The sequence below is a fragment of the Brachyistius frenatus genome, unplaced genomic scaffold (assembly GCF_029030835.1).
Source record: "Brachyistius frenatus isolate BFR_SWC_R1_liver_20210118 unplaced genomic scaffold, ASM2903083v1 Contig_7, whole genome shotgun sequence".
In the NCBI taxonomy this organism is placed as follows: Eukaryota; Metazoa; Chordata; class Actinopteri; family Embiotocidae; genus Brachyistius; species Brachyistius frenatus.
The window spans coordinates 3032637-3045043 of record NW_027210606.1 but is presented as its reverse complement, the minus strand read 5'-3'; the positions used below and the strand labels follow the sequence as shown (position 1 = coordinate 3045043).

The following is a 12407-nucleotide window of genomic DNA, read 5'->3' as shown; positions in this document are numbered from 1 at the left end:
TGAGTTCCTGACATTTTGTCTTGTGATGGCTGTTTTTCCTGCTGCCTACTAACCCGAAGGGACAAAGAATCTGTTATCTTAAAGCTGTTGCAGTCTGACTTTTATTTTTCTTTGTATGTGAGCACCTTTTCCGGCTGGTTTGTCTGATCTTTCACGCTGAATATCAAACCATGCCAATTCTCTCAAAATATTCTGCAAGCAGTATATTTAGACAATTTCTAAGAACTCTTGACAGATTTAACAGGAATAAACAACATGAGCAGCTGATCAGTTTTGGTGAATTCACACACATTAAAACTTAATGTACATATAGATTTTATGTACAAAATGAGACACAAATTAGAAGAAAATGTTCTTTCCTTGTGGGAAATGTCACGCTGTGGTTCGGTTACGTGCTTTGTCTTCATTTTAAACATTCGTTTTCAAAGAGAAAGTGTTGACTTTCGTCGTTCAGTCGGTCGTGAACATACAGATTAAAATCTGTGTGTGCTTTGCAGATGTCAAACTTCTGAGTCATCAGTGTGAGTTTGAAACTAAAAGTAGTCTTTAACCCCCACACAAGGCTATCGCTCTTTCAAAAGAATCTCTCCTGTCTGGACGGCTGTGTGATAACTGTACCGTAAAACACGTGTGAACATGTTTACACTTATTGTGTGGTCAGAAATGGTGATCACAAGATGTGCTGTTTGTTCTCCCAGCACACACTGCAGCTCGTTGTAGTTTGAGCCTGAAGATTATGATATTTAAATTAGTTTTTCAAATTGGAAATGAATATTAAGAAACAAAACGCGGATTACCACGGTGATACAGATCCAAAATATCTATAACAGATGACATCGTTATATTTGCTTATGTTATGCGTATAGGTCGATGTTACAGTTGAAGGTAGAGATGGACACAAGAAACATGGTGGGAGACAGGAGGAATACAACATACAGCAAAGCTCACGGACCAGCAGAGTCCTGCATATGTAAGTTTATACACATTCATTCAATTTATTGCAGCAGCTGACATTTAAAGCAGAACACCTTTGAAATGTTTGAAGGCAACAAAGAGGGTGTTGCACGTTTTACGAAAAAAAAAAAAAAACAAAAACGCTGTAGAAGAAATATCATAAATCTGACTTCAGTGAAAACAAAAACGTATATTTAATGTGTAAAAAAACAACAAAAACCACGTCCACATGGCAACCAAAGATTTCATCCGACGTGGAGGGTCATCCCATTCATGTGACCCGAGTTCATCCGGAAGGCTCGAGATAAAAAACCACGTGACCGATTCTAGGACGAGTCATACAAGGTGTAGTAAGAACCGTCGAGGGCGACCAAAAAAAAAAACACCCAAAAACTCTCTTGTTGGACACAACAACAAGACGCGGTTGTAGTTTATTGACGTGAGGACATTTGATAACTCGCATTTCTTGTGCTTTTCGCAGCTTTTACTGCCGTTGGATCAGACCCGCGGAGCGGCGCCGGCTGTGCGCTGACGCGTTTGTCCGCACCTCGCTCATTATTTTGGTCTCGATTCAAAGACCAGGAAGCGAAAGATTTCCGAGCTATCTGCTACCACGACGCGATGGAAGCACAGAAGGACCGGAAAACATCACCCCGATGGTCGTAATCTGGCAGTAAAACGCGTGAAAGAAGCGCTGCGTCGTTGGATTGACACCGCGGAGACCGGCCTCGTTGTGCTGCTGAAGGCGGCGAGCCAGCTTGTTGTTCAGCCATCTGGCAGGATCGTCGCTCGCTAATATTAGCTCCCGTTAGCAGGGTTGGTTGCTGCCTGGTGATGGCCGAGGCGCACAGAGGCGGGTTTGTGCCCGGACTTTTACTCCTGCTGCTGCTGTCCGGGTGCAACGCGAGGATACACAAGCTCACCCTGATGGTAAGGTCTGGGTCTGTCGTTATGTCCGCGTCGGCTCCGGAGCTGAAGGTCGGAGTCCTTCCGGCGGCGTTTTTGTTAGCTCGGCCGTTTTCGAGTCGTAGCATCGAGACGGGTCCAAACATAATGTCGTGGAAAAGAGCAGCGACGAGAACTTTGTTGTTGTTGTTGTTGTTGTTGTTTTTTGAGCTCGAGTGCTGTTTGAACGACTGAACATGTGACCAGAACAACTCTCGTCTTGTTCTTCCTGCAGGATGAAACTCGGTCCGTCGTCGACCTCAACAACTTCGGTTTCTACGCTAATGGCACTTTGGATGTCAACCTGTTCTCCCTGCGACTCCCGGAAAAACGTGTGAACTACAGCACGTTCCCGGTGAGAAGTGGTTGTTGTTGTTTGTTTGTTTGTGTGTGTGTGTGTGTGTGTGTGTGTGTGTTTGTGTGCGCCGGTTCCACCTGACACCGCCGTTTTTAAGCAGGCGTCATCAGAAAGCAGAGGACTCTGTTGCAATTACGCACGACAGCTTCGCCATTAAGTCTACTTCTACACATTTGATAACAACGTGTACGTTTGATGACTGAAGGGTGACGTTGTCTCAAACCACATCCTGTTGAGAGGTGTTTGGTTTTTAGTTCGTCTTCAGGACAGAAACACCTGAATATGATGCATTCCAGGACAACGTGTCACTATCGACCTGTCACTGTTCAAACCTGTCATTTAAACATAAACTTTATGACAGAGTCAACAAAACCCGGCATCATAAAGCAAGAGTTTATGGCTCCGCCGGGTGTACTGAATGATTCGGTGTGTGCACAGTGGCCTCCGAGTACTTATTTGTCAAAGCTGGTTGATATTGTCTGACATTCTTGCTGACAGCGAATCCCACCAAAAGACTGCAACCAATGAATTGATCCTACTTACAAGCATTGGATGTGTCACCAAAGCCTGAAGTAATATGTTGTTCAAAACCAAATCGGTAAGCCACACTGTTGCCCTGGGTGACGTGCAGCTTCGTAAGGATAAACATGCGAGTTAGAGTGAAACCCACAGACATCTTTCAGCTGGTGGTAAATACACATTAGTTCAATTATAGTCTTTTAAAACTAATTGAAACTGCGTTTTAGAGAATTTATGTTTTCAACAGGAAACTGACCGCCACAGACAGCGTTAGGAAGTCAGCAAGTATTGAAGAATCCTTTTTTTAAAGGAGGATTTGTTGACGGCAAGAAAAAATATGGAGCAAAAAGAAAGCAGAAGAGACACTTCATTGTTTTTATAACACCACCGTGTCTTTATTCTTCTCCAAGTCTTTTGGTCAGCTTTACACGGTGAATACGCTGTTTATTTGATTTTAAGGTAATCGTAGCGTGTGCAGGGTTAGAGGTGCAATGATCACTTGATTAGTCAGCCAACCTTTTGATAGATGATTTGTAATTGTAATCACTTTTTGAGCAAATCAAATTTGCCTTTAAAAAGCGAGGACCCACTGCTTGTTGTGAGTAACATCAATACAAATGTCTTTCGGTTTTAAACTGCTGGTTAACTTAAATAAGGCATGTAAAGACATTTGACTGTGCTAAATTAGAAAGGACACTTTTCAATATATTCTGACATCATACGAAGTTAAAGATTAATCAAATGATCTAGAATATAATCTGCAGTTCAATCTATATTGAAAATGTTAGTTGTGGGAGTTATTGTCACCATACTAAAATCAACCCTACTGTACTGACATGAGTGTGCCCTTATACTTAACCTTTATGAGCACTGGCATTGTTCATTAAATGTGAAGGCGAACAAGCACACATCAACATTTAGCCGAGTCCATAACAAGCCTCCATTTTATATTTACATTTCCTTTTGAGTATTCAAAGTGCACTGTGGGCGGGCTTGCCACTGACCTAATTCGGTGGAATTCGGTTTTAGTGTTTCCCACAAAAACAATACAACTTGTAAACTAATTATCTTTTGGGGAAAGTGTTTTCTCTTATCATGTGTTGACTGCTAATTTTGCTTTGGTCAACGGTGCAAACATTAAATGCCCTTAAATGGAGCCAGAGTAATATTACATGGAGTGTTGAGTGACGCATTCAGTTGTAAATAATGAGGCAATAAAGAGTGAAATACTGCATTTGTACTTGAAATCAGGTGCTTTTGAACCCACAGACTGACTGTGTTTACATTTTGTTTAGATTGGATTCACACTGTCCAGGTCCCGAGTTAATGGAGTCTTGTCCTACACAGTAAGTAAATAAAATCAGACTTATTTCTGTGAACATGTCATGTGGTTCAGTCATGCAGTGCTACACAGTGTATTTCACTCGCATTTGTGCCAAATGGAAAAATAATTTAGGAGCACGATGCGAGTAAAAAGTACAACCTGTTGTAATCTTTTGTTACAAACGTAAGGGATATAAGACAGATTAAGACTGTGACTATTAGACGAGAGCAAAATGTGACGCTTTGCTACCGATACAGTGACCACTCACAGAATAGCCCAAAATATCTGTTTCTATTGCCATTTAAACATGCAGCACTTCCTGTTGCTGCTTCACAATAAAAGCCTCCAGCTGATGCAAATGTTTGTGACTGGATAACGTCAGCGCGGCTGAGCCTATAAATTTGAATGTCTTGTCACTGACTGAGTGATAAAGTCCACCACCGATTGGTCGGATGAAAAGCACCACAGGCTCCAGCAATGTCCTTGGAATAGGAAATGGCAGCCTTCCTGTCTGATAGGCATGGACCAATGTGTGATCACGGTGATGTGCGTATCTTAGTACAGGCATCACAATATAAATATGTATGTAGTTAATTGTTTGTTAATAAACTAACTATTAAATCACCGTGCTCCTAAAGTTCTTTGACTGCTACTTACATGATTTATTTAGGTGTACATGTGTTTTTTGGGAAAAAGGTCATGTTATTATGTTTTGTAAGAAAACATTTCATATGACCGTTATAATGCATTTAATACAGAATACTGTTAGATTAGATTAAAGATAATAAAAGGTAGATTATATACGAGTAGTAGTGAGATTTTCAAATGTCTGTGTGACTGTTCATTGTGATTTTGATTTGTTCCCTCCAGGCAGAGGAGACGGAGCTGTGTCCGCTCAATCCAATAAAGTCCAGCAACGACGAGCCTCTCATTCTTTTTCTTATTGACATTGACAGCCTCAGGTGTGTATGTTCCAGCAACAGTATATAGAAGTGTTGCATCATATAGTGGCCTGACACCTTAACGTGACCGTACAATGTCTTTGTGCAGCGTCAATGTGAAAGCTATGGGTCTCCTAGACAACATCTTAACAGCAAAGGAAAAACCTGAAGCGGTTAAAGGTCAGTGTCGTTCACATTTTCCCTTGCAAAATCAGCCTTTGACTTCCCTTTGCTTTATTTGCTTCCTTTATTTAAGCACCAGAATGAACGATAATATGTTTATTAACAGGCTGCGTCCTACCTGCATTTGTGTGTTGTAGGTCAGAGGAAAGCCAGGCAGCAGCCTGCTAATGAAGCTGCAGATAAGCCATCACAGAACGAGGCTGACAAGACTGACAATACGTTGAAAGAGATCAAGAAGGAGGATGAACCTGCGATTCAGAAGAAAGAAGAAGAAAACCCCCCAAACCCTGAAGTCGAAGCTAAGAAAGTGGAGGGAACTAGATTTAATGTAAGAGGTGTCCTGTGTGTCTGCTTGTGTGACATCTCTATGAAATCATTTTCTAATCTGTGTTTATCTTGTTGTAGCTGAACAAACTCACCCAGCTGACTTTAGCTTTGGACAAAATTAACGGCACCTACAACTTCAGTGTGAGTCCACCTTTCCCAACCCTCACGTGTGGTGTGAAGTCGTGTTTGCTTCGCTCCACTCTTGTGTGAAACGTTCTCCGTGTTCCTCCTCAGTTCCACATGCTGGTCGGCCCGAAGTCAGAAGGTCTGTACAGCCTCAAGTTCCACTACTGTCCGAACAGGTCGCCCGGCTCGAAGCTGCCCTACTCGTTCGTGGTGGGTCGAGTGCTCTTGCGATAGGCCGGGCATGCTTCAGTGTGCCGCGTGTTAACCAGAGTTCATCCGCTGCAGGTGGAAGTGACGGAGGAGAATCCAGGCGGCTACCTGTCAGCAGCAGAGATCCCTCTGTCGCGCCTTTACATTTGGATGGCTGGAGTCTTCTTCACTGCTGCCATGGTCTGGGTGTACACTCTCTTGAAGCACAGGTACACTTACACGAGTGCTTACTGCGTCGTGTTGCAGAATCTTGCAGCTTCCTCATTTACAAATGTCCGGTCCCTTTGCAGAGTGTGTGGTCGGACTATTTGGAAAGTCATGTTATTTAAAATTTTTTTTTTTTTTTTTTTGCACATCTTTTAAGGTTCTTGAAACCACATTTGAACAAGATTACAAACTCATGCTATCAACTCTGTAAGCCTGAATTTAGGCACATTATGTAGCTGTATAAGCTCATGACTGCCTAACATGCTAACAGTGACACAGAGGGTAATTATGTTCACTATCTTATTTTAGACAAATAGCATGCTAACGTGAGCTAATTAGCACTAATGCTAATGCTGAGGGGAAAATCATATGAAAATATTTGGTTATAAACCAAAGTACTGCAATTTATACCTGATGATTCTGCAATATGAAAAGCATGAACAAAATTATTACAGTTAATTCTGACAGGGACACGAAATCCCAAATCTCCGTCCAATCTGTTCCCTCCATTTCTATCCGATTGTTTCTGAAATATTAAAGTGGTGGACTGTATGTGACGAACTGATGAAAAGTGAAGCCAATGAGGAAGTGCCTTAAAGCGCAATACCACTGAGGGCCACTAGGGGCTGGATCCAAAAAGGCTCTGGTTTTAATAGACTCCCGTACAAAAAGCATCAACTTCTTTCATGAGAGTCGACCCATTTTTTTCCCCCACATGATGTTCTTTGGCCAGATGTACAGATTCACCAGAACGTGACATGTTTCAATGTGTGCTTGTTTCCAGGTACAGCGTGTTTAAGATCCACTGGCTGATGGCAGCGCTGGCCTTCACCAAGGCCACGTCCTTGGTTTTCCACAGCGTAAGAACAGACTAGTATCTCCTCTCTTATGTCTCATTAGGTGTTTTGCTTTTTCAGTTTTTATGACAGGATTCAGTCATTTTCTGTAACCGCTCCGTCTGTCGCTCTTAGATTAACTACCACTTCATCAACACCGAGGGCCATCCCATCGAAGGCTGGGCCGTCATGTATTATATAACCCACCTGTAAGTACAATACCTGTACACGCGGTTAAATCCATGCTGTATGTGATTCTTACACGCGTCTGTCTTTGTGTTCTTTCCAGGCTCAAGGGGGCGCTCCTCTTCATCACGCTGGCGCTGATCGGCACCGGCTGGGCTTTCGTCAAATACATCCTGTCTGACAAGGAGAAGAAGATCTTCATGATCGTCATTCCTCTGCAGGTACTGTGTGTGGGATGTTCGCATGTTTCTATTCCCACCGTGTTCTTCGGTGACTCACCCTGCTGCCATCCTCCAGGTCCTGGCTAACGTCGCCTTCATCATCATCGAGTCTACAGAGGAAGGCTCGAGTGAATACAATCTGTGGAAGGAGATCCTCTTCCTGGTGGACCTCATCTGCTGCGGAGCCATCCTTTTCCCGGTCGTCTGGTCAGTGTGTGCGTGTGGTCTGTCTACGTTGTATCAGTTCCAGTTTCCATTTTTACAAATCCATTGGAAATTGAATCAAGAGTAGTTTTGGGAGCAGTGTATATAAGCTGCTTCCAGACTGGCTAGTTAAGAGGATTTGTTTAGCACGCCGGGTACCGTAAAGTACAGCATCCATTCTATTGCATTTAGTAGAAAAAAATAACTTTTATCTTACTGATACTAGTAGGAAAGTATTAATATTACCAGGGGATCAAAGGTAATGCTAGATCGCAGGCATGATGAAGGGCTGGCAGCACCGGCCAATCAGAAAAAAGTCAAGCCACGACAAACTGCAGGTTCCCCTCTTCCTCTAGTCTAACATACAAACAACACGGGTTTCGTTGTAATGAAACATAAACCTAGTAAGTGTTTCAGAAACCATTCATGCGAGTTTTCCACTAAAGGTGAATGACATGTCCATGCACACGTGTTTATAGTTGTCAAACATGACTGTCTTTAAAGGTCAATCCGCCACCTGCAAGAGGCCTCCAGCACTGATGGCAAAGGTGAGCGTCCCGTCCAGATGACTCCACGTGGTGATGAGAGCTGTTGAGTTTGCGATTCGTGTATTAAATGTGCTCCATGCTTCTTTCAGCGGCCATGAATTTGGAGAAGCTCAAGCTCTTCCGCCACTATTATGTGATGGTGAGAAACACTTCCTGTCTCCATCTGCGAAATCTGATTGTCACGACATTGCCTGTGAAATTAATATATCCTCGCGCAGTTTAACACTGAATCCTGAAGTTACTGTTGATGTTGCTGATTTAGCGTTAATACTTTTAATCGGACATGTTTTTTTATTTTTATTTATCTGGTGTCAAGCTTTATTCTAACAATATATTATCGTGAGTCGCAGCACTCGGCGCGGTCTCCGCATGCCTCTGATTCAGCAGAGTCACTGCTGCAGAGCAGCCACAACAAAAGCTTTGCAAACAACCACTCATGCTGTCCCACCTTTTTCATCATGTTCTTTGAGGAAGGTTTACTGACCTACTGCTTTGTACTGATTTTATTTCAGATTGTGTGTTATATCTACTTTACGAGGATCATAGCCATTCTGCTCAAGATCACCATGCCTTTCCAGTGGCAGTGGTGCTATGAGGTAAGACGACCGTGTGCAATGACACTGGCTATTTCATATATATATATATTCTTTACCTCACTCTGAATCAACACTGACTCAGCATAATTGTACGTATGTTTACAAACACATTACTTATTTAAAGCCCTTAATTACTTTATTACAAATGTTCAAGAACACCAGAAGGTTGATGGGAGATTATCGCAACTTTAAGAGTGAGTAGCAGCGCAGGGAGATTTATGTTTGATTGGTCATAAGCCAGTGATGTGAAGCTGATTGGTGTTTATTTTGACAAATAAATGTGACGATAGCTGTTGAGTTACTGTGAGGAACACGGCTTGATGTTTTATGTCGTCGTTAAACACACCCTCTCGTGTTTCTCCAGTTTCTGGTGGAGGTGTCCACTCTGATCTTCTTTGTGTTGACGGGCTACAAGTTCCGGCCGGCGTCCAATAACCCCTACCTCCAGCTTCCCCAGGACGAGGAGGACGTAGAGATGGATGAAGTGTAAGCCTCCACGTCTGTATGAGCCCGTACTTTCTACTCAACCCTTTAACCCCTGCAGCCTTTTGCTGAATCTCTATTCCGTCTCCCTCTGAATCAGACTTGACTAGTCTCAATGCCTCAGAGAATGTCTGTGCAGCCCCCATCGAGAGAGGAAGCACGTCTTTTAGGGGTGGCTGCTGATAGATTCTTTTATTTTGACACGGGCTCCAAATGGCTCAGATACTCGGGCAAAAAAATACATCTCTGATTGGAAAATCTCGAATTCACTGTCTCTCTTCTTTTATTGCCTCTTTTTGGCACGACATGAATTTGAAAAAAAAAGAAAAGAGTGACTAAACATGTTGATTCACTTTATCGCAGCTGACTTAAGCAAAGTCAACAAAACGACTGCATCCTGACGTATATGCAGGAAAAAGTGGAGTGCTCGGCCTCAGCCTTGCACCGGTGTTACACCACGGTCTGTAACCCATCTCGCTCTGTGACCTGTAGCTGTGCAACACTAAGAAAACAAGAAGTAAGCTTTGTGCACGAGCCGTTTCTCACATTTGTCGGCTCGTGCGACAGACAACTGTTACAGGCGCGTCATATATTGTTACCACACGTGTGTTGCTTTTATTCCTGCAAATATGTCATGGTAAATTATTAAATCAGCAAACATTGATTTTTTTTTGTTATGATTATTATCGAAATATGATTATATGATATTTTCCCCATCATGCTTTGTGTGATATAAACAGGCAGACGAGGATAACTGCTGACTGTGTGTCTTTGTGCAGAGTGACCGAGTCAGGTGCACTGGAGGGTATTTCCAAAGTGAAGAAGACGTCCAACGGACGCGAGCGCCAGAAAGAGTCCACCTTGTGAGCGGCACGCTGCACCTTTGGGCGAGACCAACTCAACAACCCCCCCCCTCCCCCCCCGCCCCCGGCCAGCTGATCCAAAGGGGAACACATGGACCAAGTCTCCCCACCTCCAGTGACAGCTCTCCTTTTGAAACTCTTTAAAGTGGTTGTAGTGGTCAATGCCCACTGTCTGGCTATGCAAAACAAAAAAAAACACACAAAAAAAGACTAATTTGTTGGACGTTCTTTGATTTCCTCGGGTCACTCCACCCAGAAAAACTCCAAGAGGGTTTCAGGAGGCTACAGCCACATGGACGGGTGGCGATAAGGAAAGCAGCTCTGATGCTCTTTATAGTTTTCATTTCTCTCTCTCTCCCTCTCTATCTCTTTTTCTCTCTCTCTCTCCCTCTCTCTCTCTCTCTCTCTCTCTCTCTCTCTCTCTCTCTCCAAAGATAATTATCGTTTTAGGAAAAAAAAGACGACTTGCTTTTGGGTGTGTTTATATTGGCTATTTAAAACGGTACTCCTGCGAGCCTCTTAGCTGTACCTTCTCGTGTGTGATGTGAGTTCCCGTGTGTGTGAATGTGAGACAACACAAGATTTGGACACCCTCCCTCCTTTGGAGATGATAGCCCATACTCAGGTAAAAGGCTAATCACAATTTAACACACAGTCCCATCTTACAAGTCCCATCGGCCATTTTACAGCTTCATCGCTATACTGTTACGTTTTCCCTCATATATTTCATTTGCAGATTGAAATATATGGATATCAGAGGTTGTATATTTCAATATATTGACTTATTATATATTGAAATGTTATATTTCAGTATTATTGTTTATTGTTGGGGAGGTAAGTGTTCCTCCCAGTCCGTCACTTGGACCGCTGCTGTAATTTAGTGCTTTAGTGGTTGGGAGGATCTGTTGGTGAATAAACAGGGTTTTGGATCAGTCTCCAAAACAGTGCGAACAGTGGCCCTGCTGGTCTTCAATGACGGCCTTGTGCTTTTCTTTTCTTTTCTTTTCTTTTCTTTTCTTTTCTTTTCTTTTCTTTTCTTTTCTTTTCTTTTCTTTTCTTTTCTTTTCTTTTCTTTTCTTTTCTTTTCTTTTCTTTTCTTTTCTTTTCGGCATTGCTGTGCCAATCAGGGCAGAGAAGTGACCTAACTGATCATCTTTGAGTTTGCCTGCTGTTGGTTTTACCTATTTGCTCTTGATGTGAAGCTTGTTTTATTAAATATTGATGACTTTATTGGTTCATGCAAGATCAGCAGAGTGTGCAGTCAAGCGGGGCAGATGGCCATTTGTAAATAATTGATGACCTTTGATGCAAAAAGAGATACATAACACGTTCAGAAGGACTTCAGCTGAGGCTTTAACAAGCGTTTCAGACTCCTTTAATAGACGGACAGGTGATGGAGAGACTACTGAGATTTAACCACCACCGTTCCTGTGCACGGACGACAGCTGCACCGTGTCTGCAGAATGTCATCGTGTCTCCGAGGCTCTGTGTGTCGAGCACCCTCGAAGGAGAACAATTGTCAGTGCAGCTTCAATTCAGTTCAGTGACGGTTTGTTTCTTGTTACAGAAGGCTGTTTGATATCTGTATGAACTGTCACAATAAAGACGGAGTTCTGGAAAGGTCTCGAATGATGTTCGTATGTATATGCAGTATGTTTTATAATCTGTAAAAGAAGAGCTGTGAAAACTGATGCGGGAGAAGACAGTAAGTCACTGGTATAACTCCCTCTGTGCCTGGTAGACAGTATTGTCTTTCAAGCTCAACATCCTCAGTGTAACACAAGCGTTTGTGTCTTTGGCTGCTTAACTATAAATCACAGTCACACCTCCTTTCTGTAAACAGTCTTGTTGTCCTTTCATTTCTGCACAGTATAAGCATCCATCAGCAGACAGTGGAAGAAGCCTGCTTCAGTGTTATAATCAATCACCGCGAACATCGAGGCTGCATTATTTGTCGTCAAAGTTACAACATGACCGAGGCAGGACGGACTTCTCAAATCAATCTGCGTTTACAGAAACTGCTTGAGCAGAAATATTTTCTGCTCTTGTTTTCAAGAGTGCGGGGAGAAATACCAGAAATCCTGTGTGTTCACCTCTACCCGGATACCAAAGGAGGGTTTTTCTTACTTTAAAAGATTGCTGCCTTGTATTTTATCTGTAATAATACAGACATTTACTTAAGCTTAAAAATGTAACAAGCCAACATTTACTTATCACATCTTAATTTTTTCTAGACTATACAATTAAAGCAAGTTTCCAGCTGCAATGATGTCTATTGATGAAGTGATCAGTCCAGGGACAGGAAACTGATTGCCAACACTTTTAATAATGAGATAATAGATTGGGTCATTTTTTTGATTGGGTGCAGCGTTCCCT

General features: G+C 42.6%; 1 protein-coding gene across 2 annotated transcripts; it reads left to right on the top strand.

Moving 5' to 3' along the window:
- The first annotated feature begins 1394 nt into the window (after nucleotides 1-1394).
- LOC138615786 (protein GPR108) lies at nucleotides 1395-11871 on the top strand. 2 transcript variants are annotated; one of them, XM_069689612.1, is made up of 18 exons: nucleotides 1395-1884; nucleotides 2135-2254; nucleotides 4072-4122; nucleotides 4971-5062; nucleotides 5151-5221; nucleotides 5362-5552; nucleotides 5630-5692; nucleotides 5786-5887; nucleotides 5963-6096; nucleotides 6879-6954; nucleotides 7066-7139; nucleotides 7220-7337; nucleotides 7414-7544; nucleotides 8046-8089; nucleotides 8179-8228; nucleotides 8602-8685; nucleotides 9050-9187; nucleotides 9948-10031. In XM_069689612.1, the coding sequence occupies exons 1-17, from the start codon at nucleotides 1789-1791 to the stop codon at nucleotides 9173-9175; spliced, it is 1623 nt and encodes a 540-aa protein (XP_069545713.1). In that variant the 5' UTR covers nucleotides 1395-1788; the 3' UTR covers nucleotides 9176-9187; nucleotides 9948-10031. The 2 variants fall into 2 exon arrangements, with proteins under 2 accessions (XP_069545713.1, XP_069545712.1); XM_069689611.1 differs by having other exon boundaries at nucleotides 1399-1884; nucleotides 9050-9171; nucleotides 9948-11871.
- Nucleotides 11872-12407: the final 536 nt, after the last annotated feature.